Raw genomic sequence first — 27,807 nt, 5'->3', positions numbered from 1 at the left:
AAAAGAAAAATCCATCCTACAAAAATGCCACCCAGTCATAAGACTCAATCCCTATTTCTACAAAACCATAAACTTGATTTGGGCTCAGGTGATGATCCCAGGGTCACAGGATATAGCACTGTGTGGAACTCTGTGCTGAGCCGGGAACCTGCTAAAGACTCTCTCACTCCCTCTGCCCCCTCTCCCACTCATGTGCTCTCTCTCTCTCTCTCTCAAATACAAAAAAACAAACAAACAAACAAACAAACAAAACTTAAGTAAAAAAATAAATGATAAGCAACAATAAAAAAGAATAATTGAAACTTTCAAATTGTACCTGCTAAAATAAATATGTAATAAAATAGCTGAATAACAGAATATCAATGTACTTAATTATATAGATTTAAAATATAAAAAGCAATCTGTATTAGAAATTCAAGAAGGTAGTTTCTATTTCAGGGAATATGAAGCAACAGATATCTTGAAGGACTTCCCACTACAAAACATTTAGATCCAGGGTAATTTTAAAAAAACTTTTTTTTTTAAATGTTTGCAGGGTAATCGTTTTAATGTTTTGTTGATCTTTCAGGAAATTAAGGAAAACTCCAAGAGAAAAAGAAAAAAGAAAGCTGTAACTAAGAAAGAAACCATATGTTTTAGGAACATATGAAAGGTAGGGGTACCTGAAAGATGAGTTTCCAGCATTGCACTAGGCCTTGGTTCCCAAGTGTACCAAGGTGACCGCATTCCTGGTTTAAAGTCACTAGTACCCTCTAGTGACTAGTCTCCAGAAGAAGAAACAGCAAATACATTCTGGGGGAAAGCATCAGCAATTTTGGCCCTTAAGATTCCCACAAATTCAGATCAAACATAAATGAGCCTATAGTCTAGGAAATGGAAACACAGAAGAAAACAGGTTTCTATGAATGAAACTCAATAGTCAATAATAAACACAAACTTAAATACCCAAGAACTTCTTGTATTGAAATTATCAGATATACACCATAAAAGAACTTGTATAAGATAGTTTTTTTTAATGGAAATAGAAAAATGAGCAAGCAAGAGTGACTAGATTTTAAAATAAGCAAATAGAATTTTGGAAATGTAAAATAAAATTGTTGACATCAGTATATCAGTGGATAAAGCAGCATATTAGACACTGATAAACACAATTAATGACAACATAGAGATTAAAGAGATTAGAAAATGTGGAAAGGACTCAAGACACCAAGGATAAGATGAGAAGGTCTAACATAGATCAAATCAAATTCCCGAGAAAGAAGAAAGAAAATAGAAGACAGGAACCATTTGAAGAGACAATAACAGAATTTTCTAAAACTGATAAAAGATAATGAACTCACAAATACAAGAAACACAATGTATTCCAAATAGGATCAGAAGAAATTCAGACCTTCAAAGTTGTAATGCATCTGTAACACACCAAAAACAAAGAAAAAAGAAAGTGATTGACAAGTGGATAAATCTAATCAAAATACTCTGTATTATATAACAAATATAATAATGATGATGATGCCTAATTTTCCAGGCTAAACAAAGACACAATACGGAAGTGTTCTATTCTAGAATGTTATTCAGGAGGTCAAAGGTACCAAAATGTACAGGAAGGGTGTTATATATGAACGTTAGATGTTTGCTTAAATATACATGGCAACAATATCAGGGATAAATATTAAAAGAGTAGAAATAAAGACTATAACTTTGAAGCACTAGAAAAATAAATAAATAAAAAAGAACTATAGCAAACTCCAGGAAAAGTAATGAAAAGAGAAAGACAATAAGCATATGCAAAGCTGAATGAATGGAAAGCAAACAGTAAAAAAAATAAGTAAAGATATAAAGGATTTGAATAACTATTTAAGTTTAATAAGTCAACATAGCAATATATCATTTTATCCCAAATGAACAGTGAATATTCATTATTTTCAGATAAAAACAGAACACTTACATATACCAATGTATCAGTCAGGGTACAATCAGGGGACACAACCCATACTAGCACACTAGTCCTCAAAAGAAATATCAACACAATTTAAAAATAAGACCTTCAACCTAATCATGATTTACTAACACTGTAAATTAAAAACAAAATGCTCCACCTACTACTTGTGTAGGAAGGAAAACCTAAGCATGGGTATATTCATTTTCTATTTCTGCTGTAACAAATTATCACAATTTAGTAGCTTAAAACAACACAAATTTATTATCTTACAGTTCTATAGGTCAGAAGTCCAACATGGATCTCAACAGGTTGAAGTCAAGGTGATGGTATGCAACCTTCTTTTCTGGAGGCTCTATGGAACTATGTTTTCTGTTTATTTGGGTTGTTTATAGAATTCACTACTTTGTGGTCCTGGACTAAGGTCTTGTTTTTCTTGCTGGCTACCGAAGGTCTTCCCCAGCTTCTAGAAGCTACCACATTCCCTAGCTCACAGTTTCGTACTTTTGCCTTTAAAGCCAGCAACAGTGGCTCAAGTCTTCATGTTGCATTTCTCTGACCGCCTCTTTTGCCTCACTCTTCCCTTCCCAAGATATTTTGTGATTATATTGGGCCCACCCACATAGGATAATAAGGATAATCTCCCCATCTCAAGGTCCATACCTTAATCACAATCCAAGTAAAATTTGCCAGGTTGTCAGGTTGACATGGGCATCTTTGGTGGCCATTATTCTTCTTACTACAATCAGATTGGCACCAAAAAAAAAATTGACATCTACTGATGGTTAGGATGAAGTAAAATAGCATTATTGTACATGTATATTAATAAAGCCTTTTAAAGCCCAATTGGATGATATCTATCTAATTTAAAATATAAGTTTCAGCCCTGATTCCAATTTGGGGTGCTCTCCTGAAGAAGTACTTGCACATGCACATAGAAGTATAGGATATTTTGTAGTACTCTTTGCAAAAGCAAAAATTCTAAAGAATCTACATCTCTACCTATATGGTAATGGTTAAATAAATTATGATACATCCATAAAACATAATACAATGCAACTTTCAGGAGAATGAGACAGAGCTTACCAAATGTACTGACTTGGGGAAAAAGTGGAAATATATTATGAATCAAAAAACATGTCGCTTAATATGTGAGATGAAAAGCAGCTAAAATAAAATCTGTGTCTTTGAAATTTAAAAGTACCCACCTAAATTACTTACATTAAAAAGGAAATCAAAAATGAAAATAGAGACTATTAAGAAATTACTGACAAAATCTATGTGATGAGCAAAGAAGCACTTCGCAAAAAAAAATCATAGACTTAAATGCATCTATTAGCTTTCAAGAAAGAATTAAAAATAAATAAACTAAGCAGTTAATACAAGGAGCCAAATTACAATAACAAAATCAACTTATAATAAGTAGTTGATATTTATAAAGATAATACAATAATTAATGGGTTAAAAATATAGGAAAAAACAGAAAGAATTTAAAAACTAGTTCTTTAGAAACCAAAACTTCAGAAAATCTTTTTTAAAGAAAGATTAAAAAATATCAGTAAATAAAATTACAAACAAGAAAAGGAAAATTAGGAGATATTTTTTAAAGTAAAATCAGTAACATGGAGATTGTCCCGATAGGTTGGGTTGGAGGGAATTAGATGAAATGGACAGTTACAGAAAATTTCTCAGAAGGGCTTAAGCTACAGAATTTGAGTTTTAAAAGAGATAAGAAACTTAAACGATAATGAAAAAAGATATTGAAAGCATAGTCAACACCTACCCTTCCCCCAAAGTGCACAAGACCCAGTTTTATTGGTCAATTATACCAAATTTAGAAAGAATGGATTCAGAACATAGGAATAAAGATGAAAAGCTTATCCAACTTTGTATCAAAATCATTATTATTTACAAAGACACTATAGCTACCTCTTACTCATGAATACAAATTGTTATGACAAACAAATATTGGCACATCAGGCCTCGGATTCTAAGACATTAGGGTTTATCACAAGAAGGAAAAGTTCTACATTAAAATATCTATTAATATAATTCAAATCATTAACAGATTGCCTTAAAAAATATGACAATCTTGATAAATGCTAAAACATTTTATATAATTTCCCCACCTGGTGGTTCCAGTCTGAGGCACCATCTGTACCCACAGAGTTCAGGATGAATTCCACAATGTCACGCAACATGGGTTAAGGAATACGCTTTTGGGGAGAAAGGGAAACAGGTATTTCAGTGGCTAGCAAGAGAAGAGATGGCATACATGGACACCCCTAATCCTTCCAACATGTCACAGGGAGGCCAACCAAGCCAGGGCACTGCTGACTCAGAGGATATGCAGACGGTTCTAGCAGAGGCAACTTAACCCCTACACCTCTACCACATCCGTATCCTCATCTCTTCCTTAAAATTCAAGCATGAGAGTCAAACTTGTGGATGGATAGAACACTCAGCTGCTTAGCACCTGGCTCTCTGGATTTGGAGTCAAAGCAGTTTATAGAAATTACCTGGGAAGGTCAGCCATCTGTCTTACTGAAGATTTTGGGGTGGTAGGATGCTGCAGTCCCTCCGGTAAGGATGGGGTGGCTGCATTTCAGTGAGTTTTCTCCTGCTAAAGTAGAAGAAGCATCCTTCTAGACAACTAGCCTGATGTCTAAGCAAGCCAGCCTAAACAACATCAGCTGTGGACAACGTCAGTGCACAATTCTGCCTGTTGCCTCACAAAAATTTAATTCCTATGTATGTCTTTTCAAATGTTCATAAATGTGGAATAGAAATAAATCTTGCTTTATTGAGGAGAATCTACCAAGAACCTGAAGCAAGCCTCACATTAAAATAATAAAAGATCAAAGGCTTTCCTTATTTAAAACAGGAATAAGACAAGGAGGGCCTTGCTTTTAACATTTCAGGAGACGTTCTTAATACAGTAGGAACAAAAGAAAGATACATTTTTAAAAGACATCGTTGTCAATATTTGAAGACAAAATTAACTACCTAGAAAACAGATGTTTCTGAAATAGTGATAATTATATTTTTTGCCCTATCTCATGGTTATATATGATCTGTTTGCCTTACAAAAGTCAACAAGCTTTTTAGTTACAATCTGTGCACTTTTTGCATATATCCTATTCTTCAATTTTCCTTCAAAGAGAAAATTAAAAATCAAGAAATAACCATGCATACATACGGATATTTAGGATAAGATAAAATTAACATTTCAATTGGAAAATTGACTACTCATGAAATAATGTTAAAATAGTTGGCTATCTACTAAGGGAAGATTTAATTTAGATCACTTACAGTTAGATAAAAGAATAGATGGATGAATGATCTATAAAACTACTGGAAGAAACTATAGGGAAATATTTTTATAGTTTTTGATTGAAGAAGTTCTTCATTGACAAGACAGAAAAACTAAGAGCCATAAAGAAAAAATTAATAGATTTGCCTATCAGATGCCAGAAGCAAAGTAAAAAGGTAAGCGACAAGTTGGAAATATTTACAACATATACAAGAGGAAAAGGAACAACTTCAGAATTTTTTAAATAGCTCACAAAATCAAAAAGAAAAAGAACATTCAATTTTTAAAAACAAAAAATTGATATGAACTGGCAATGTACAGAAAAAACAATAAAAATGATCAATACGTATAAGTAAATATGTTCATATATTGAATGAAAAAAATTAGAAAGAGTAATGTAATATCTTGTTTCACATATCAGATTGACCCAAATGAAAAATTTGACGATATCCAGTGTTGGTTAAGATACAGGGAAACAAGTGCTATTGAGAAGCATACCAATTTGTACAGCTCTTTAGCAAACAATTTGGCAATATCTGTCAAATGTAAAAGATGCATACTACTCTGCAGAAACACTTGTACAAATGAACAAAAGAATAAAGTATTTATTGTATCGTTGCAATAATAAAATATTAGAAACATGCATCCCAATGGTATAGTTAAATAATATATGAGTTATTAAAAGAGTAAGGGAGCCAATACGTACAAGCAGCGTTAAGATAAAAAGAAAAAGGATGGGGCGCCTGGGTGGCGCAGTCGGTTAAGCGTCCGACTTCAGCCAGGTCACGATCTCGCGGTCCGTGAGTTCGAGCCCCGCGTCAGGCTCTGGGCTGATGGCTCGGAGCCTGGAGCCTGTTTCCAATTCTGTGTCTCCCTCTCTCTCTGCCCCTCCCCCATTCATGCTCTGTCTCTCTCTGTCCCAAAAATAAATAAAAAACGTTGAAAAAAAAATTAAAAAAAAAAAAAAGAGAAAGAGAAAAAGGAGGTCAACTATGATAATATTGTTTCATCTTCACTGGGAAAAAAAAGTCTATATGTGTTGTCGGGGATTTTGAGGAAAGTCCATCAAACCACCCCTTCCCCATTTAGGAAACATTACAAATTGAGAGCTATAGCAGCAAACAGATACAGACAGAGAAAAATTTCCTTTTTATACAGCAACTATCATTGACAAGATATCAGATGGAGTTTCTACTCTAAAAGAGTAGTTAGTAGAATAGGAAACTGATAGTAAACAGATATAAAATAAACAAGGTATTTTCAGATGCTGCTGAGTGCTTTGATAAAAATAAAATATACTATTAGAGAAGTTAAGGGGTGAGACTGGGATGAGAGGAACTACTTTAGAATCTGGTGGTAGGAAAAGGTCTTTTTGCAGAGTTGAAAATGCAAGGTTTTAGCCTTGCAAGATCTAGGAGATCAATCAACAACAGAGCTGGATGGGTTGAAAGAACAAAAACTAAGACAGTACACCTAAAACAAAGTGAATAAAGGGGAGATAATCAAGAGTTGAAAATTTTTTAAAAGTAGGTAGGAAACGCTGCAAAAGGCTTTTAGGCTTAGGTAGGTGTTTGGATCTTATTCTAAGTCCAATGACAGGGTTTTAAACTCAGCCTTGAGATGATCCGATTTAACATTTCAAAAGGACCATTTCCTGCTGGGTGCAAAGTGTAAGGAGGCAAGAAAGAGAGCCAAGCCAAAGGACAAGGGACAGAAAAGCGCCTTTTAGTAGCTTCTATGGTGTGACTTCTACATTGTTGTAAAACTAACCAAGTGAGTAAAGTAAAGGCTACTCACTCAGAGCTTGCTATCACAAGGGAGTCAGCCATCATCACTTTCATTCTGGCAGAGACTCAAAGCCAGATGGAGGGTTGGGAAAGCTTTATTTGGGGGGGGGTGGGCACTCAGGTATGCTTTGATTGGAAGTTGTCAGCATAGGGAGGCTATAGGCAGGCTGACCAGAAGCAGGGTATATCTGTGCGTAATTGATACATGTTTGGCATTTTCTACTTAGTCCTACATTGAAATCAGAAACAAAAATTAGGGAAGCTCTCAATTGTTAATGAAGTCCTGGCTATTTGGGCCTGATTGTTACAGGAAGTTATTGCTTATCTTCTTGGATTGTCTCTAGAGATAGTATCTGGCTTCCTGCAAGACTAAGTTGCAGTAGGCTGGCTTCCTGGGCTATTTATTGTAGATACGAGGGTTAGGTCCCTGGATAGTTTGCTTTAGGTTGTAGGTCAGAGTTCTGTTTTTACATGTGGTCTGACCATTGTCCGTTTGTATGTTCAGTCTTTCATGTGGTAATGGTTGAAGAGAGGACTGACTGGACTCACAGCATTATCTGGCCATGGACCTGACAAACCTTGTTAACAGATTGGAAGTAGGAAGGTTAGGGAAAAAGAAGAATGTACAATGACTCCTAGTCTGGAGCCCTAACAATCAGATGTGATAGATAGTTTGTTCCTGGAATCAAACAGTTGAAATGTAGCTTGAGCTGTAAAGCTGAGCACTTGTATTGAGAGCAGGGGCCACCAAGTTTTTACATAAAAGGCCAAACTATCAATTTTCAGCTTTTCAGGCCATATTGTCTCTGTTATAATTCTTCAACTCTACTGTTGCAGCATGAAACAGCTATAGACAAAACATAAGCAAATGAGAATGGCTGTGTTCCAATAAAACTTTATATATAAGCAACAAAATTTGAATTTCATATAATGCTCTTTTGATCATTTTCAACGATCTAAAATATAAAAACTATTCTCAGTTCATATGCCTTACAAAAATAGACAGTAGATAGGATTTGCCCTGAGGACCTCTGGTTGCCGACCTCTGATCTAGAGTCAAGGATTGTCAGGTGCAAGTGCCAAACATTGTGTTAAGGCTTAATACAGATTATTTTATAATTTGCACAACTCTATCAGGTCACAGCTATTATTATACACATTTTAATTATCAGCAACTGAGTCTTACAGAAGATAAATAACTTTTGCAAGATCACTTGCCTAATAAGTGCCAATATTATGTAACAGTATTTGACTTGGCTTCAGCGTTAACACCTCTTTTACTAGACAGGTAAACTCAACTCACTTGGCCTCTCTCAAATCTAGTTGCCACAAGATTAAGAATATTAATAACACATCTCTATCTTGCTATGGTTGTTGTAGAACTCAAATAAATAATCATTGCTTAAATTTTACCCCACCAAGCACTTTTTTCTGACCATTATAAGAAGGAAAGTAGAGACAGCATTAAGGCAGCTATGAAAATAAGCATAAGCACAAGAACTCTCCTGCTTCCAAAAAAAGAACACCTCTATAATACATTTTATTTTTAAGAAGAAACTGGTTGACTTTACCATGAAGAGTTAAAAGAACTTTTGAGTTCCACAGAATTGTTTTAGATGAATTCATAGACATCTAGCAAAACACAGACATCAAGAAAAAAAAAGCCAAGAAATTTTATAGTATTGAACAAAAACTATTGGTTGAGTTGAAAGATATCTCTAGAGGTTAATTACCCCACACCTTGACATCTTGCCAGTTATTAATTTCAGCTACCTTTTTATTATGACTTTCTGAACCCCATCTCTTCAAGTCATGCTACTTTGATATAATTCTTAGACACATCCAGTTTTTCAGGGTTTTAAAAATTTTTATTCAACTAGCACTAGCCCTCCAATGTCTCCTATGCAACTTCATATATTTGTATGTGTGAGTGATTTTCTAGATATTCCCAGAAAATCTTTTTCACTCTGTTATTTCCTATTTGCTGACCTGTATTTTATTAAAACTTGGTTTTATTAGTTTGTTATTCTTTCATTCCTTAGAATTATAAATTACATTTAATTATTATACCAATTAATATTTTAAAAATTTTACATTTAATGATGAAGACATTCATATTTTCTTGAGATAAAGATTATTAAAAATCCTAAAGGTGCTTTATCTTAGTTTAGTTACTTTTTCCTTTCAATCATAACCCAGAGATTCATTACATAACAATTTCTACTTTAATGTACCTGAAAGAATTTGCTATTTCAATGTATAAAATATATAATGTACATATATGAATGTATACTTAGATTTCTGAGAACAGAACTCTATCTATAAATAAATGCTGTCTAAAAGAGAAGCTAAATAACAGCAAATTTATCACTGTCTTGTTTGAAATTATTGAATGGGTAATGCTGTATTTTGAAACATTCCTTGAGAAACTGCATTCGGTGAAAATAACCAAGAATTACATTCTGTGAAAATATTAACCAAATTAGAACATTACTTAAAAACATAACGCTCAAGGTTAAAAATGCATGAAAAGCTGTAACAGTGATAATAACTTTAAGAGAATCCCCTCTAATTATGGAAATAAAGAGCAACAGAAGTGTAAATATAGCTCAGATTAATAATTTTTATTTTCCTCATGTCTATTCCTTGAATATGTAAATCATTCCAAGCCATCTTGCGTGCCTCCATGGACACTTATGCTTATTTTAGAATGACAGCTACAAAATGAACAGATTCCAATAGCTTCACAATGAAAGAAATTTAGCAAATGTATTAATCTTAGCCTTATTACATTGGCTAGAGTTACATTGAAAGAATAATAATTTATTGACTTTAGCAAAGTCTTAAACCTGTTATCAAGATGGGACCAAAAAGGGGCACCTGGGTGGCTCAATCAGTTAGATGTCTGCCTTCGGCTCAGGTCATGATCTCAGAGTTCATGGGTTCAAGCCCTGTGTTGGGCTCTGTGCTAACAGCTCAGAGCCTGGAGCCCGCTTCAGATTCTGGGTCTCCCTCTCTCTCTGCTCTTCCCCCACTTATACTCTGTCTCTCTCTGTCTCTCAAAAATGAATAAATTATGTTTAAGAAACATTAAAAAAAAAAGATGGGACCAAAAACAAAACAAAACGAAAACAAAAGATGGGACAATAATGGCAAACAATGGCTATTTGCCCCAAATTCAAGTTTTATTATTTTAAACATTTTATTACTTGTTGATAGGCACAAACATGAATAAAGACATGCATTTCAACAGCATGCTACAGGACATAGGCAGACTAACATTTGTTTCCTGACCAATTTGTGACGCTTCCAAGGCAAAGTGAAAACTTGTAGCTTCATTATACCTGTCTCTAGGTTGACCTCATTCAGTGAATTGGGACTACCATTGACCAATCTACCTTTAAAAAAATAAAGAGAAAATTAGAGAATTATGATTGTTTCAGAAACAGCTCACATGTGTCAATACTTCATTTTTGTCTTAGGAGCTCATATTTTTAATTTTCAATTCTTGCATATGTAATTTTATGGCTACTTTTTCTGATCCAATTAAAATTATTGATTCATTCATATATTCATTCAGAAAACATTGGTACTTTTTGCTAGGTTCTAAAAATCTGTAGATGAATTTAACTGTTCCTACCCATAAGAATAGTATAGTGAGAGTTACAAAAGTGTGTGTGTGTGTGTGTGAGTGTGTGTATGTCACAATAGCAGTACAGTGTGGCAAATGCCATAGCAACGGAAGGGAACAGAAGATGTTTTTAGCTGCTTTGGCAGAATTGGGAAAGGTCCCTCACAGGGAAGGTCATATTTTATATTGCCAAACAAGTAATATTTTGGAAGTTGCAGGGGAGGAAAGAAGTCCAGACAGGAAAAAAAGCATGATCAGAGGCACAGAAATGTGTAGGCAACAAAAAGAAGTCCAATGGGTTCCATGGTTGGGGATGGCAGAAAATGTGACTGGTAAGAAGGAGACTAAATGACCATTCATGAAGAAAGTTTGAGGGGTGCCTGGGGGGCTCAGTCAGTCAAGCTTCTGACTTCATCTCAGGTCATGATCTCACGGTTTGTGGCTTCAAGCCTGGCATGGGGTTCTGTGCTGACAGCTCAGAGCCTGGAGCCTCCTTTGAATTCTGGGTCTCCCTCTCTCTCTGCCCCTCCCCTGCTTGTGCTCTGTCTCTCTCTCTCTCTCTCCTTCAAAAATAAACATTAAAAATTAAAAAAAAGAAAGTTCAATAAGGGATTCAAAATACGTAGGAAAGTTGAATTCTAAGATCGCTTCCCACTCTGTATTATCAGTCTATATTTATATTGTTCTTGCTTCTGTGGGCTATTTATAAGATGAATAATCAATGTCTAATTTACTTGTTAGCAATTCATAAGTTCATATAAAGTCTGCAAACACGGTAAGTGTCGTTATACTCACAATAATTGGAAATGTCATACTAGCTACTGACTAATGATTCCTGTAAACTGTTTCAAGCTATTTTCTTTATAAGATGTTCTTGGAAGGACCACATAACTCGGCTAACATTTGCCTTAACAAAATGTCTCATAGGTAACTGGGTTGCAAAGTTCTATAATGACTATACTGAAGAGATTAAAATGATCAATTTTATTTTTATAGTCAGACAAGTGACTCAAGATTAATATTAATAGCAAATTTCTCTAGAAAAAAAAAGTGTAATCATGGTTACAAGAAGCCCAGACATTTTATATGGACACTTTCAATTTTAAATTATTTTATACATGAAATTAAGTGTCCATGTGAAACCTAAATATTCACATACACATTGCATAATGGTATCACATAATTCAAAATCTCTAACTTTAAGGATTAGTGTTGGTAACAGTCACCAACCATTTTGTGAAAATGATTTCTGTTTCTTCTGCTCAGTTCATACAAAAATTAAATTTATGACATTATGTATTTTGTTGGCAAATTGAATAGCTTAGTATTTGATCCCAATATCTTGGAGGAGAACCTCTTTGTAAGTAATAGTGGTCCTGCCAGAGTTTTCCCACTCTAACCATATCCCCAAGATCTGCCAAGTTCTAAGTGTAGTAGAATAAACACAGACACACTTTCATGGAGAGAATGTGCCAGTTTTTAATCATCCCTTTAAGCACCTCCAACATCTGCCAGCTTTTCTCTTTCTGAAAAGTGCTGCCACTTTTAGCATAACCCCCAAGAGGCAGGTGCAATATACAAAAAGCATGGTGTGGTGCTTTCCAATTGAGTCCCTCTTGGCTTTCAATTGAATGATGTCCCAGCCTGGTTTGGCGGAGATCAGATGGGGAACTCCCCTCCTCCAACAATCAGTTTGACAACACCACAGGACTACTAAGTCCTAAGGCTTTCTAGCAGTCCTTGAAATAATATTTTTTTTTAATCTGAAGAGGAGGTTCAGAATTCAAAAGGATAAAAATGGCATGAACTAGGTGGACACTAATATATACATGAGCAAAAATAAACAAATTGCAGAAACTATATAAGATTCATCAACAAATCAGATGTCTACATTTCAAACAGCAATTCTGATTGCAAATTAACTGGGTAAGATGAAGTATTGGAGACAGTTTACAAATCAGATAGATTCAAAGAGTGCTCCTACTGGGGCTTGGCTTAGAATAAATCCTGCCTGAGTACCCTGAAATTCTGAGTTTAAATAATCAATTGCTATTGATTTTTCACTTTTGTTCTGCCAACATTTGGTTATTCCCTGGGTCACATAGCCTTGCCATTTGAGCCAAAGTCAATAAAGAATTTATTCATTCATTAGAATCTGTAGAGGTAGAATGTAATGCTGAAAAATTACATTTCAGATTTTCTACAGTAAATATCCAACATTTTGTGTGGGATTTAATGTCTATGACAAATCTGTGTTAAAGAATAGCAGCAACATAAACTTACGCCTTGTGAGGGACTAGTTTTGATGACTTAAATTGCTTTACTGCAGGAAAAAAGTAACTTTAAAAGAATCTAACAGTAATGTTTTGGAACTTGTAACAGGACTGAATATTAATTTGCTCAATATATTAATAATCATGAAGTACTGTACTATTTTCTTTATATTTCTTGGAAGTATGAGATGCAAATAGAGTATTATGGCCTGATCTCAATTGGCCAATTTTGTTTCAATAATAAGTTGTTGGTAAGCACAGGGAAGTCAAGGTTTATGTAGCAATATCAAAGTATAATGGCTCCCAGTTTGTCTAATCTTTATAGCTAGCGCCTGTGAAAACATCTCGATTAACTACAAAAAGTTTATTTGGTTCCTACTTATTACACTAACTCTAAGTATTCTCTTTAATTTGTATGCAAAAAGACCAAGATGCCTTGCAGTGCTCTTCATTAGGTGGGAAGCTCTACCAATCACTCCCAACAATAATATCAAATGGTTTTGGTTTTTGTTTTCAGAGAGAAAGAACACAAGCAGGGGAGGGGCACAGAGAGGGAGAGAAAGAGAATTCCAAGCAGGCTCCACACTGTCAGGGATGTGCGATCATGACCTGAGAGATCATGACCTGAGTGAAAACCAAGAATCAGATATTTAACCGACCAAGCCACCCAGTATGGGTGCTTTTTTTAAGTATATAAAAATGGTAAACATTGCTCAGAATATTTTGATAAATTAATAATGTTCTATTTCATCATATCATTTAACAATTATTTTCTAAGATATTGTAACATTTCCTTTTAGAATCATTTGTCTACTTTTTACCTGTAAACCTCTTCCAGGGTAACAGTTGGTGTACAATCTTAACCACTTCCTTCCATGATTCAGTATGCAAAGCTCTCAAATCTATGGCTATGGAAACTTCCTGGACCTTGTTTTTAATTTATTTAATTATTTTTTAGTAATCTCTACACCTAACCTGGGACTTGAACTCATGACCCTGAGATCAAGAGTCACTTGTTCTTCTGACTGAGCCAGCCAGGCAACCCCCACTTCCTACATCTTCTATAGCTTTTCTGATATTGTACAGCCTTCATGTAGTGCTTTTACATTTACAGAAATTTTCTCATCAATTTTCCATTCTTTTTTTTTTTAATATAATTTATTGTCAACAGTGTGCTTTTGGCATCAGCAGTAGATTCCCATGATTAATTGCTTTCATACAACACCTATCCTCACATGAAGCATTTCCTTATTTTACTACTAAGGAAACAGGTACCAAAAGATTAAGTGAGGGGCGCCTGGGTGGGTGAGTCGGTTAAGCTTCCAACTTTAGCTCAGGTCATGATCTCACAGTTATGAGTTCAAGCCCTGCATTGGGCTCTTGCTCTCAACACAGAACCTGCTTCAGATCCTCTGTCTCCCTCTCTCTCTGCCCCTCCCCTGCTCATACTCTCTCAAAATAAATAAATTAATCTTAAAAAAAAAAAGATTAAGTGAAACCAAGATGTAAAAACACTACTTACAGAATTCAGATTAGAACTCATCACTCACAGTTTCCATTTGTCCTGCTCAAATTAAACTTTAAGGATAATTGTTTCTACAAAGTCATTAGTTTCAAACAATGTTCCACAAATTCAGTGATGTTTTAGCTACACAATCTCAATCTGGGACAATGAAGATAAGTGCCACTATCTTTTAAAAGTTAACTTATAGGGGCACCTGGGTGGCTCAGTCGGTTGAGTGTCAGACTCTTGGTTTTGGCTCGGGTCATGATTTCATGGTCATGCCATCAGGCTCCACCCTGGGTATGGAGCCTGCTTGGGATTCTCTCACTCCCTCTTCCTCTCCCCCTCCCCTGATCCCTCTCTTTCTCTCTCTCTCAAAAAAAAAAAATTGACTTATAAACATTAATTTATAAAATTAACAAAATACTAGATCATTTGAACAAGACCTTCTCTCAAATAAACTAATACATTAATGTAAAATTTACTAGTCCAAAAAGGACTATCTGTCTTACATTTCCATCATAAGTTCTTAAAATAATTTTAAGTATGGGAGGAAGGTTAAGTCTTGAAGAAAATACATAAAACAAATATTTGCCTTAGGTTTCTTATTAGCAACCATTAGAAACCCACAGGGGGATCTTCCAAATCCCTATCCCATCATCCAAAGTACATATTTTAAACAACTCTTTAGATTCTTAAGAATTTTTGTTCTTTTTCATGTCAAATAATTCATTCCTATATTAAGACTGACATTTTGAATCATAAGATATTTTTACCAAATAAAAAATTAAATGATTGAATATCTCAACATTTTCATTTTACAAATATAAAATGTAGATTTCAAAGATAGATTCAACAGTGGTTTTTGTGACTCTAAATGATATTTTCTTTCTGCTTTTTCAAAACAGGAAAAAAAAATTAAGTGAGGGTTTGTATGGCATACAAGTGAACACAATTAAGGAAACCCTCATTGTTGTCTTCTGAATAGACTTGTCACATTACTATTCACAGCTTTGTCTAGTGACAGTGGAATATCAAAAAGATACTGAATAATATAGCAAAAATCTATTGTGCCACTGAGATCTAATCTTTGTCTGAATGTAATTGCCTTATTAAAAGATTTGCAAGCTTACTCTTTCTGTGATTCTAAAATAAGCCAAGAAAAACCATGCTGTAAAACTGCAACTGTAGTCTCTATGATATGACAACAGCGTGTAAGTCAAACTGAAAATTAAAACCCCGTTCCGTGGTTCCCCAGCAATGGCATGGATACTTCTAGTCCAGCAATTATCCCTGGTGGTATGAATGGCATTTGGAAGACTTTCTTCCCATGAACTTAGCTAAGAGTGCCTGAGGAACTGCTTATGTAAATACGAATATCTCATTTAGATTGTAATTTATGTTCCGGGCAGTGTCTGCTTCTTAGTACCTGTTCATTATAGCTAATAGATTCAGGATAAGCTCCTTTGTCTTTTTTCCCCACCCCCTTCCTCGAAACACTTTGCTCTAAGCCTTCCTTGGGGGAGAACAGTTTCACTGTTCAGTGGAAATAGATAAGTAATTGCACATACTGATGCCAATACCCTTACAAATTGTCAGCTTTAGTAAATAGTCTAAGTGGATGAATCTTCTTCATTTTTGTTTTGCCCTTCAGCCTATTCCTTTGTTATATATTGTAATGTTATACTTTTATGATTTTGTGAAAGGCATTGCTTCCCACCTCCCCCCACTCCCTTCACTCAGATACAATAATAAGACATAATACAAGCTCCACAGTAATAACAGCATTAATTCACTTCGATTATGGCCTCAAGTCCTTATTCTTAATAGAGAAATGAACAACAACCAATTTCATTCTTCTATAATATAACTATCTCATTTAGGAAACAGTAGCCACTTTAACACAACCCTTTCAGTAAGAGTAGATTGGGCAGGAAAAGGGGGCAAGAGCTGTTGATAGATGCATGTGCATTTGTGCAATGTGTAAGCCAGAAGAATTTTTTGCTTTTCATCCAGCCTTGATGGGTTTTTGCTATATATTCAATATGTATAAAATATGAACATGTGTAAATTAGAGTTTTTCTTCAATATTCTCTTTGCGCTTCATTAGAATGAGAGTCACCTGTTCACATAATTGTGAACTTAAAACCACTTGTTTGCCAAAATGAAAGTATAAAGTTAAGTCTACTCAGAAACTATGATTCATCGCTATGATCACCATGAAACATCAATTTAACACTGAAAACTATATTTGAGATCATCTTTAAAACACAAATATTTGACATAACTATATAAAATGGAATTCATTCCATGACAGTATTAACAAAATTCCAAGAATAGAAGCTTATTTATAATAGTAAGCTTCTCCTTACAAAATCAAAATTTTGGTTAGCTGTTATGGAAATTAGGACAACATAACAATTATTAAAAGAACACTTTTTTTTTTCAAATTATAGATGCAAGAATTAAGAACACCCAAATATATTTGCACATAATTTTCATGGGCTCACTGACCTATGCCTTCACCTCTAAATTGTAATAATTTAAACATAATTATTGTTTCCTAATAGAAGGCCATTTCTTGAATGTTTTTCATTTCCTTTTTCCTTAAATCCTCACCGGATCTTCTGTTTAGAGTTTATATGGGAAGTTAGAAGACAGACACAGAAAATTAACATATATTAACAGTCTTATCATAAGTGAATGTCCAACTATTAGTGTTCTTGAAGAGGAATGAGGTAAATAAATGTTGCCTTACAGTAAGATTAATCCAAGTCTGTCGAGTATACAATATACAATTGTCCAGCTGAAGCAAAATTAATATGTCAAAACATTGGGCTTCTCACTTTATGCAATTCTGGCAAAACCATTTGTTCCTGCTCTTTCCAAAACCTCTTAGGTTTGCAAGAATATAAGCAAAGAGGAATGTCCACCCCACTGTATCCCATCAGCAAATTAATCAAATTAAACACCCATTATCCTAGGGTATCTAAACTTAGATAGACAATTCTGAGTGTAAAAGAGGGAGCTAGGAAATATTATACCCAGACGGCAAATGTAAATAAAAGTGTCTCATGAAAACCAGGAAGTATGGGTATTATATTCTACCCCCTATTCTCCCCATTTCTAGGGCAGAATGGGAGACAGACGGGGTGTTACTGATGTGTCTTTGCCAAAGACTTGACTGTTCCCGAGGACATCCTTTGGTAGCCAAAGGGGTTAACTGTACAGTTGTAACATTTTGGGATCTCAATTTTTCATCCGTAGAATGAAGGTCTTGGAATGGATAATTTCTAAGATCACTTTACTGTTCTAATGTTCTAGGATTTCCCACATGAACCTCAAGTTCTGAATTGTTAGGAAGAAGAAAACACAGCAAATGTTTTTCCCCTTGTTTTAAATATGTTACTCATATATAAATATAGGAAAATAACACTTTTTTTTTCTAAAACATGAAGTCCGTGAGGGCCTGTTTTTAGAGATAAGTTTGGATGCTAACACCTTCAAGGGAAAACACTTCTTTTACGTAACTCTAAGAATAAAACAAAAATCAAAAAAATAAATTGCAAGTGATACAAATATTGTCATAAACCCATGACATTTTTTTTTTAATTTTTTTTTTCAACGTTTTTTATTTATTTTTGGGACAGAGAGAGACAGAGCATGAACGGGGGAGGGGCAGAGAGAGAGGGAGACACAGAATTAGAAACAGGCTCCAGGCTCCGAGCCATCAGTCCAGAGCCCGACGCGGGGCTGGAACTCACGGACCGCGAGATCGTGACCTGGCTGAAGTCGGACGCTTAACCGACTGCGCCACCCAGGCGCCCCGACCCATGACATTTTTTAACACTTTGTAAGGCTAATACTGATCAAATAAATATTACATATAATATTTTCAGTCTTTTCAAATTATGCCCATATCACTCTTCTTTTGTGTGTATCTCCTTACAGCCTCCTACAACTTCAGTGGAGATTATATTCTCTCTCTCCTTTCTGAAACAAATTACTTTAGTTTTGAGATATTGAATACTCATTTGCTTCTCACCAGACGTGAATTTTTGTTAAGTTTCATAGATTCCTTACAATCAAGATCAGTTACATTAAAATTTTATTTGAAGACAATGACTTGAAGTAGATGTGCATGCTTCTTAAAATTAGATCATTAAGGGGCGCCTGGGTGGCGCAGTCGGTTAAGCGTCCGACTTCAGCCAGGTCACGATCTCGCGGTCCGTGAGTTCGAGCCCCGCGTCAGGCTCTGGGCTGATGGCTCGGAGCCTGGAGCCTGTTTCCGATTCTGTGTCTCCCTCTCTCTCTGCCCCTCCCCCGTTCATGCTCTGTCTCTCTCTGTCCCAAAAAAAAAAAAAAAAAAAAAAAATTAGATCATTAAAATACATCCAGTACAATCTCATGAACATCCATTACGAATTTTGCATTTGTTGATATCAGTTGGTGATATGTTTCCTACATGTTTTGCTTTTAGTTTTACCAAACACAATAAAAGTTAGCCTAAATGTCCATAGAATTTGTGCAAAAGATACAAAATACCTAACATCTCCATACAATATTTAGATTATTTTAGAAACCATTTATGAATCTAGCCATAATTTTTGGCTATAAAGAACTGGAAGATATGTTATATTTGTGGACATAACTTTAATGTAAGTATTTTTGGGAAATAATATTTCCATCACTATAATATGATATTATGATGTCCTAAATCTTTATTTTAAATTGGAAGATAATCCACTGAACATTTTCATTATTGTCACAGTCAATATGACAATAGTTACCCCACTGAAATACTCTAATTCTCATCCAATGTATTTAATGTATTTATGCCAAATGTAGATTTTTTTATTAGTATTTCTTTGAAATGTAAACTACTAACTTATAAGTCCAATAACTAGTGTATTCTTCTTTGAAATTCCTGAGACACAATTTTTATACTGCATTTATATTATACCATGGCTCACATTTACTTGTGTTTTATCAGAAACAAGTTTTTTGAATTATATGCTCATATGGTCTATACTGCAGTGACAATACAATCAAAGAAAAACTACTATTTAACTTTAAGCTTACCATAGGCATTAAATATTCTCTGACAAATCTTATAATGCATGTTGGTGCTGTCATAGAAATATCTAATAACTCATCTTGAGAAATCAATTTGGATTAAAAATGAATACCACGTACACATTTCTTAATTAACCTCTTGATACTTTCAACAATATTTTCACCTTTATGGTATTTTAAATGAAAGCTATGTATAGACTTCTACTAAAATAATTTTTACTACAACTTTTTGTTTTATTTTGTCTTGTATTTCATTATAAAATTAACACATAACTATTAAAATCTGTAAAACAGAGCAAAACAAAATGAATAAAATACATCCATTATCCATTATCCCAACATCTAAAGACAGTTCTTATTACCCTTTGGTAATTTTCCTTACTGTTTTTATTCCATAGAATTTTTTTGTTTCTAATTTGACTGCATAAAACAGTGTATCCTGAATTGTGCATTTAACATTATATAATATTTCTTACAGTCATATAAACTATTCATGAATTTCAATTTGAATGACATTGTGAGAATTACATGAGATAAGGCATAGATAAAATCTAGTAGAGCTCATGATACATAGTAACTATATGTCAGAGTATGTCAGCTACCATCTCAACACTATATTTATTATTGTATAATATCCAACCATAAGGCTTTACCGTAATATACACGACCAACTAATTATTAAAAGATATTTAAATTCCTTATATTTTTAGCCTTGTAAATAATTCTGGATTTGACATATTTTATACAAATAGCTGTTCCCACATTTTATATTATTTTCTTAGGACAGATTTCCAGAATGGAATTACTGAATAAAATAGGACACCCATTGTCAATGGCTTTTAATCTACATCACCAAATGTTTTGCAGAGGGTTTTCCCAACTTCTACTCCCTCTAGCAATGTGTAAGGTTGGCCCTCTCACGGCACCCTTGCTGATATTCAATATTCTCTTTATTGTTTTTTTCATGATACACACTCATCAAAGTTAATCATGGCCCTTACTATATCTGTCTCTAATACCATATCATATTTTTATAATTTTTGATGAATGACATAATTTAAGAGTAACAGAAAAGGCATAATAATAATACAAAGAATTCTCCAATACCCTTTATCAGATTCCCTAAATGTTAGCATTTTATCACTTTTGGTTCATTCTTTTTTCTTTCTCTCTCTGTCTATATGGATAGAATTATTTTCTGAAATGTGTAAGTTGTATAAACGACACTTACTTACCTTTAAATAATTATTTTTATGTGAGCACAGTACAATTATCAATATCAGTAAATTAACACTGACACAATAATAATGTCTAATCAACAGATTAGACTTTTACCTAAGCATTTGTGCTATCTTAAGATCGGTTTCTTTTTTGTGGTTTTTTCCTAGACTATAGGTCATCTTAACCTGTTTTTTGCATGGCTAGAAAATTTGTACACCAGACACTGTGGATAACACATTGTGGACACTGAATTTTGTTATCTTCATTTGAGAATATATTTGATTTTATTCTAGCGTAAAAGTTAACTTGGTGGGACTCAAATTCCAAACTGTCTTCCTTATGGTAAGCACCAGCCGAAATCTTTGCTCCCCTATTTAGCTTTTCTGACTTGAAATCCACCAGATGCCTAGAGTTTTCCTCATGAATGCCCAGTTCAGGGATTAACGAAAGATTTGAGGAGAGATTATATATAGATTTAGACATATATATAGATTTAGACTCCACACCTTGGAGTACTTTTTTTATGAGATTAACCCCTTTCAATTTTGAGCTACTTGGAGGACCCCAAACTCCACACTTTGACACCACAAGCCAATACTTCTGTATCTCTTTACTCAAGCTGCGGAACACTGATGGACTAGGAAGGGTCCTCCTGGAAAACTCTATGTAAATGTGGATCTCATTCAGTGCAGTTCTCTTCTTTCAAGGATCAAGTTTCTTTTAATACATTTTCCTGCTTTTAGTTAAACCTTGTGCCGTTTTATTTTTTTTAACTTAATTCACAGTTTACAATTGTTACCTGCAGGATTATTACAATACCAGATCCTTGGCTATTACCAGAACCAGAATTTAATAATTTTTGTAGTTTATATCAGAATACAACAGATTTAAAGCAATATTTCCCAAAGTGTGTTCTGTGGAACACAAGTAGTTCCCTGATGAACAATCAAGAGGTTGTTATGTGGTCAAATACCTAGGAACCCTGCCTAGTATTTCACCAACTATGCCTCTTAGATATTTATAACTGCGTAAGCATATTAAAGGATAGTCCAAGTCCTCAAGAGCATAAAACTATTAAACTTTAACACGGGTTTCATTGGCTTAATAAATATTTATTAAGTGACATTTTAATGTGTGTTTTTTTTTCAGACATATTTCATTATGGAATTCTCTTTTCTTTTTTTTTTTTTTTTTCAAAACTATCCCAAAACATATCCCAAAACTATGTAACACACTTTAAAAATGCTGCCTTAATTGCATGGTCTTCACCTAGAATTTTATTTTTCTCTCCTGGAACTTCATTTCAAAACTTTTCTATTCCAGAAAACTGGTGTGTTACTCCATAAACACATCTCATTTGTTTTTGTTTTTTTTTCTACCTGCATGATTTTATTTAGGGCAATTATTTTATCAGGGTATTTCCTCCCTAACTAGTAAATTTATATTTCTCAATTATTTTACCATGAAGGTCGATGCAGTTTTACTGCTTTTATTCAAACCAGAATGTCACTACAGACCTAGAACAGTCCATAAAATTTCTCTCAAAGATATAGCATATATTGGCATGCAGAATAAAAATGACAACAGATTTACGACCTTTGTTGTTTGGTTATCTATTCCTGTGAGCCAAACTACCCCCAAAACTTAGTGTGTAAACAGTAACCATTTTATTTATATCTCACAATTTAGTGGGTCAAAAATTCAGGCAGGATTGGGTTGTCAACTTTTTCTTTTCTACATGGGATCAGCAGAGTTACTCGGGGACATTCAGCGAGCTTCTAGTCTGGTTTAGTAAGTTTTAGATGGCCTCACTCACTTCCCTAGTACCTTGACCAGGATGGCTGAAAGGCTAGGCTCAACAGGAACCTTCTGTATCTCCTGTAACCCCCCCAGGGCCTCTCCAGGTGATGTCTTCCACTGAGAAGTAGGATGTTTTCCACAGCGGTTCAGGGTTCTGAGAGGGGAGAGTGGAAACTATAATTCCTCTTAAAAAAAAAAAAAAAAGCAAGGCCCAGAAATAGTCAAAGGGTCCCTTCTCTCATATCTTATACCCTTTGTTAATGTAGTCATTGACCATCCCAGATTCAAAGCAAAGAGAACTAGACCCCACACTTGAGGGATTTCTATGAATTGTTCATCTTTATTTAATCTACCATGCTATTCTCATGGTAAAAAGCAGTAGACATTTTGCAGAAAGTGATATGAAAGAAAGAGAATTCTGTTCTATTCAAGAATTATATAGAGACAATAAGCTAGTACAAATTGCTAGCGTTAAAATATATAATTGAGGAAATTATCAGAGACACTGCAAACATCAAAAATATACAAGTATATCAGGAACAACTTCATACCAAAACATTTGAATATTTAGACAAAAATGGAAAATTTCTAGAAACATGTAACTTATAAAACTGATCTGGGCAGAAATAGAATCATCTAGATAGTCAACTACTATTGAAGAAATTTAATCCAAATAAAAAATCTTGCCACATTTGAAAACTCCAAGCCCAAATGATACCACTAATGAAGAATTGCAAACATTCAAGGAGTAAATGTTCCAGTCATATACAAGTTTTCCAAAGAATATATGCATAGAAGTTATATTCCCTAAATCATTTTATGAGCTAGCATAATCTCATATATGATATGTTTATTAGGACTATCAGCCTATAATTGCCTTTTCTTGTGCTGTCCTTCTCAGCATGTCAGCAACTCTAGTTTGTCATTATGTAAATGTGTAAAAAATGTAAAATATAGCTCACATTACACATTCAGTATTAACTTGCATTATCAAAAATTAATTAAACATTAACATGTGTTAATGGATGATGATCAGTCCCTCTCAAGAAAAGAGACATAAATGATTGGATTCCACAGTCTTCTTTTTCTTTTACATTTTCTGGATATAGCAAGGGGAAAAAAAGCTTTTAATGTTCGTTTTCTGTTTTCCTCTCTTTCTCCCTATCACTACTAAAGACAAATTGTCATTCATTGCCCCTTTTAGATTCTCTTCCTTCCTTCTTTCTGATGAGACCCCCTTCTTCTCTGGACCTGTTCTTTTGTAATGCAAAAATACAAGAATGAGAGTGGGAGAGGGAAGAAGGTGAGTCCTTAGCTACAAAGGCTACATTTATTTCTTTAACAAAGAAGTAAGATCCCTCAGAGAAATTACAAGACGTGTAAGGTGTATTTCTTTTTTTTTTTAAAGAACAAAATTGGATTTGGGACTCTGAGTACTTCTGTCTCTGCTGCCTGACCTCTTCCCGCCAGGACTCCTGGACCCGAAGGAACTCTGGCTGCGGCTGCCGCGGATCCGGCTGCGGTCCCTTTTTCTTCCTCTACTGCGTGAACTGTGCCTCTCGCGACTCTTTGACGTGTGTTTGTGAGACTTCTTCCCCCGGTGACTGCTTTTCCTTTTCCTCTCAGCTTCCCCGCTTCTCTCGTAGGAATGCGATGGACTAGGGCTTCTCCGCCTCCCGGGCCTCCAGTAGTATTCGTCCTGGTGGCCCGTCCTCTGTCTCCTGTCCGAGCCATTGCCAAAGGAGGAGCCAGTCCGATCTGGAGACAGGAAGATGTCTCTATTAGCTTCCCAAAACTCATTGTTGGGATTTCGGAACACATGAAGAAAGTTGCAGTGTTTTCCTCTTGGACATTGTTGTATTTCAAATAAGCCACAAATTGCCATTTTCCATCGGGTCACGGGGCAGAATTCGCACCGAAGCTGCCGTCCTGCGTACCATCGTCCGTTAAACAGAGAAAGGGCGGCTTGGCATTCTTCTTCCGATTGATACTGAACGTACACGTTGCCCCTCAGGTGAGGTTCGAAGTTGCAGCTGACCTTGAACTGGATCACTTTCCCCACGCTCCTGAACTCAGGCAGCACGTCATCATAGAAGTCCAGGAATTGCTGGTAGGTTTCCTCTTCACTGTACTCGAGGCTCGCATCGGGGTCATAGTCATCCCGTCTGCACTGCTCCATTCCAAATGTCGTAAACATGCTTTTAATCAGAAGCGTGGGACTCGACGACGGGAAATTGTGTTTACGCAAACACCTGCCTCCAAATCTGCACGCTCCTGTTTTACCGTAGAATGGACAGTTAGCTCGATCTTTTTCCATTATCCTTAAGGCCGTGGGTGGTTCTGGGTTCTGCCATGTGGCACCATTTCCCAACTCGCTTTCAGCCTGCTCCAGCGTCTTCTGCGCAGCTTCCTCCCTTTCTCTCTTCTCCTGGAGCTTCTGCTGCTCCTCCTCTCCTCTCTCCTTTCTCTGCTGCTCTTCCCACTCTTCCTTCAACTTTCTCTCCTGTTCTTCCTGCCGTTTTCTAGCTGCCTCTTCCTTTTCCTTCTTGATTCGGAATTCTTCTTGTGCCTTCTGCTCCCGAAGCAGCCACGCCTCGTGTAATTTTTGCCTCTCGGTCTCCGACAGCATCTCTTCTTCTGGGTGTTGTTCTTCAATAAAAGCAGCCTCCTCCTCCTTCTGGGAGAGTCCCGAGTCTCTCCGTCGAGCGAGTTCCTGCCGCCGTTTCTTTCGTTTCTCCTTCTTCAGGGCGGCCCTGTACTTTTTGTGGCTTGGTTTCTCCGGAAACGGTAACTTCTCGGGCGCCGCCATCTTGCCAGGGCCAGTAACGTGTATTTTAGAGAGCATGGTTTGGGAACACAACTTTGAGCCCCTTTTTTGTTCTACAGGTGCAAGTAAAGATTGAAATTACCTTTGAGTGGCCATCGTAGTAGTGACTAACGTGACCGTGTTAGTCTTGGCATGCGTATGACACCCTTCAGAGAATGAGCGATAGAGAGCACTATCAAAGGCATGTTCCATTTTCCGAAAAAAATATGAAAAGAAACAAATTACTCATTTAACCCAGATATCAGCTGGAGATTTCCCGTGCTTTTTACCTGAGCAAGCTTGTCTTGATCTGTTACAAAATATAAAACTCTTACAAAAATTCCAGCAAATTAGTGACGGGCTCAGGTCCTCAGACTCTTCGGCCACCGTGTTTCTTGCCACCGTGTATATTAACTCTATAATGCATAGTTTAATCTGGACGTGAAACTCTACACCCTCACCAGTGTTAAACACACACGCTACTAATAGCGTGGAGGATTAATGACTTTAGTAGATTTTACTGACTTGGAAGAGGAGGAAAGGAAAAGGCTTGTATCTCAGCAATTCAAACAATTTCCTGTGAAATATTAAATCTGAACTAGTTTTAAATGTCATTCTGCCATCTTACTATTGTAAGTCCCAGGTTTTTCCGGATTGTCTTGAACCCCTGTCCTCCATTCTCTTTCCCTGTCTCTCATGTGGAGGACCTTTCCGTCTTCTGACAATGAAAATAATAACAGCTACCATCTATTGAGTATTTCACATATTTCAGACACTGTGCTATGTGTTTTACAGGTATCACTCCATTTATTCCTCAGAAAAACCCTAGGAACTATTAATATTATCAGCCTTTTTACAGACGAGAAACCAAAAGGTCTAGTAATTTTTCCAAGTTCACAAAGCTAATAAGTAGTAGGGCTGGGATTTGAACCAATACAATCTGATTCTAGAACCTCTCCTTTAAACCGCTATAGTATATTACCTCCAACTATAATATATGACCTTGGCAACTGCCACACTTTTGCAACAAAATACAATTTATTGCATATGAGCTTTTTACCCAAAAAGTTCCTCACCATGAGAGGAATTCTGAGGCTAATTGCTAAAATGGAAAAATAATTTCTCTCTTTACACTTACACTTTTCACGCTTGACCCAAAAATTTGGCAGAGAGCAAGGATATTTTTGTTGCCAAACCAATCTGTAGAATCAAAGCATAATGATCTGCTTGGAAAATTAGGAAAAGACAAGAGGAAAAAGCAGAGGTACAGAGAGGATCCAAAATGATACCTGTACCCTAAAATGAGTTGGGTCCTAGGGGAACTGCTCTGGTTGCAAAGACAGAGCCATGGAGAGCTCCTGGGTGGCTCAGTCAATTAAGCATCTGACTCTTGGTTTTGGCTCAGGTCATGATCTCACAATCAGTTGGTTGTGAAATTGACACCGCATCAGGCTTTGTACTGGGAGTGGAGTCGGCTTGGGATTCTCTCTCTCACTCTCCCTCTGCCCCTCCCTCACTTGCTCCTGCTTGCACACTTTCTCTCCCTCTCTCAATCAATCAATCAATAAATAAGATAAAGCCATGTAAATAATGTTGTATCCTACATGTATAGCTTCGGTATTAGTCTGTTAAATGGAGTCAGAATCAGAAAATATAGGAAACAAACATTAATTAGGAATTAGATGAGCTGAATGGTAGAAAAGTATGAATTCATTGTTCAGTATAAAGCCTTATCCTAGAGACCAGCTGTGGGGAAGCAACCAGTAATATAAGATTGAAGACAGAAGTTAGTGCTATTGACTACACAAACACATAGTGGGGGCATTACTAAGGAGATCTGAGAACATTAGCCCCTGAACATGAGAGTCACATGGCATGTGGAGGTACTTGTACCTGTCTGGGTTCTTAAAGAAACAGAACCAAGACCATGATAGATTAGATAGATAGATAGATACATAGATATTGATACAGATTATTTACTGATTTTTATATTGTACACACATATACATACATACAAAGAAATTTTAAGGGATTGCCTTACACATTTCTGGGAGCTGGCTAGTCTGAGATTGGAAATCTGTAGGGCAGACCAGCAGGCTGGAAGCTCAGGCAGGATTTCTATATCATAACCTTGAGACAGAATTCCTTCTTGCCTGGGAAATGTCAGGTTCTGGTCTTAAGCCAGCTGACTGGAGGAAGTCCACTCACATTATCAAGGGCAATCTCCCTTACTTAATGTCAACAACTATAGATGTTAAGTACATCTACAAAATACCTTCACTGCAACATTAGACTAATATTTAACCAAACAGCCAGGCACCATAGCCTAGCCAAATCAGCACATAAAATTTAGCCACCACAGTATTCTTTTGACATGTTTGGTTTCTACATCTGGTTACGAGGGGAAAAATTCATGGATCAACAAGGGGATTTGCCTCGGTTCAAGAAAGACCCAGGACT

The 27,807-nt window shown here is 35.7% G+C and overlaps 2 protein-coding genes across 13 annotated transcripts in view; one reads left to right on the top strand and one right to left on the bottom strand.

Annotated features, from left to right (window-relative positions):
- Positions 1 to 1,337: 1,337 nt before the first annotated feature.
- LOC102956655 (U2 small nuclear ribonucleoprotein auxiliary factor 35 kDa subunit-related protein 2-like) lies at positions 1,338 to 26,702 on the bottom strand. 7 transcript variants are annotated; one of them, XR_006210494.1, is made up of 4 exons: positions 26,643 to 26,702; positions 4,066 to 4,152; positions 2,600 to 2,675; positions 1,338 to 1,409 (listed from the first exon to the last, which is right to left on the bottom strand). XR_006210494.1 is itself a non-coding variant. In XM_042964157.1 (3 exons), the coding sequence occupies exon 3, from the start codon at positions 25,384 to 25,386 to the stop codon at positions 23,944 to 23,946; it is 1,443 nt and encodes a 480-aa protein (XP_042820091.1). In that variant the 5' UTR covers positions 25,387 to 25,540; positions 26,486 to 26,547; positions 26,637 to 26,694; the 3' UTR covers positions 23,070 to 23,943. The 7 variants fall into 7 exon arrangements, 6 of the variants coding, with proteins under 6 accessions (XP_042820091.1, XP_042820093.1, XP_042820095.1 ...); XM_042964157.1 differs by lacking the exons at positions 1,338 to 1,409; positions 2,600 to 2,675; positions 4,066 to 4,152 and adding exons at positions 23,070 to 25,540; positions 26,486 to 26,547 and having other exon boundaries at positions 26,637 to 26,694; XM_042964159.1 differs by lacking the exons at positions 1,338 to 1,409; positions 2,600 to 2,675; positions 4,066 to 4,152 and adding exons at positions 23,070 to 25,514; positions 25,638 to 25,763 and having other exon boundaries at positions 26,643 to 26,692.
- Positions 24,604 to 27,807, top strand: part of ELAVL2 (ELAV like RNA binding protein 2) — a 199,932-nt gene continuing 196,728 nt past the window's right edge. For all 6 annotated transcript variants that reach the window (XM_042964169.1, XM_042964167.1, XM_042964166.1 and 3 more), the window contains exon 1: positions 24,604 to 24,651. The gene's annotated coding sequence lies outside the window, so the exon portion shown is untranslated. The remainder of the gene's footprint in view (positions 24,652 to 27,807) is intronic.

The sequence above is a fragment of the Panthera tigris genome, chromosome D4, assembly GCF_018350195.1.
Source record: "Panthera tigris isolate Pti1 chromosome D4, P.tigris_Pti1_mat1.1, whole genome shotgun sequence".
NCBI classification, from domain to species: Eukaryota; Metazoa; Chordata; class Mammalia; order Carnivora; family Felidae; genus Panthera; species Panthera tigris.
Note: the sequence above shows the minus strand (reverse complement) of the source record. Positions and strands in the feature narration are given on the sequence as shown.

Excerpts from the sequence above, each read along its gene's own strand:
- LOC102956655 (XM_042964157.1), bottom strand. The coding sequence starts at position 25,386 with ATGCTCTCTAAAATACACGTTACTGGCCCTGGCAAGATGGCGGCGCCC.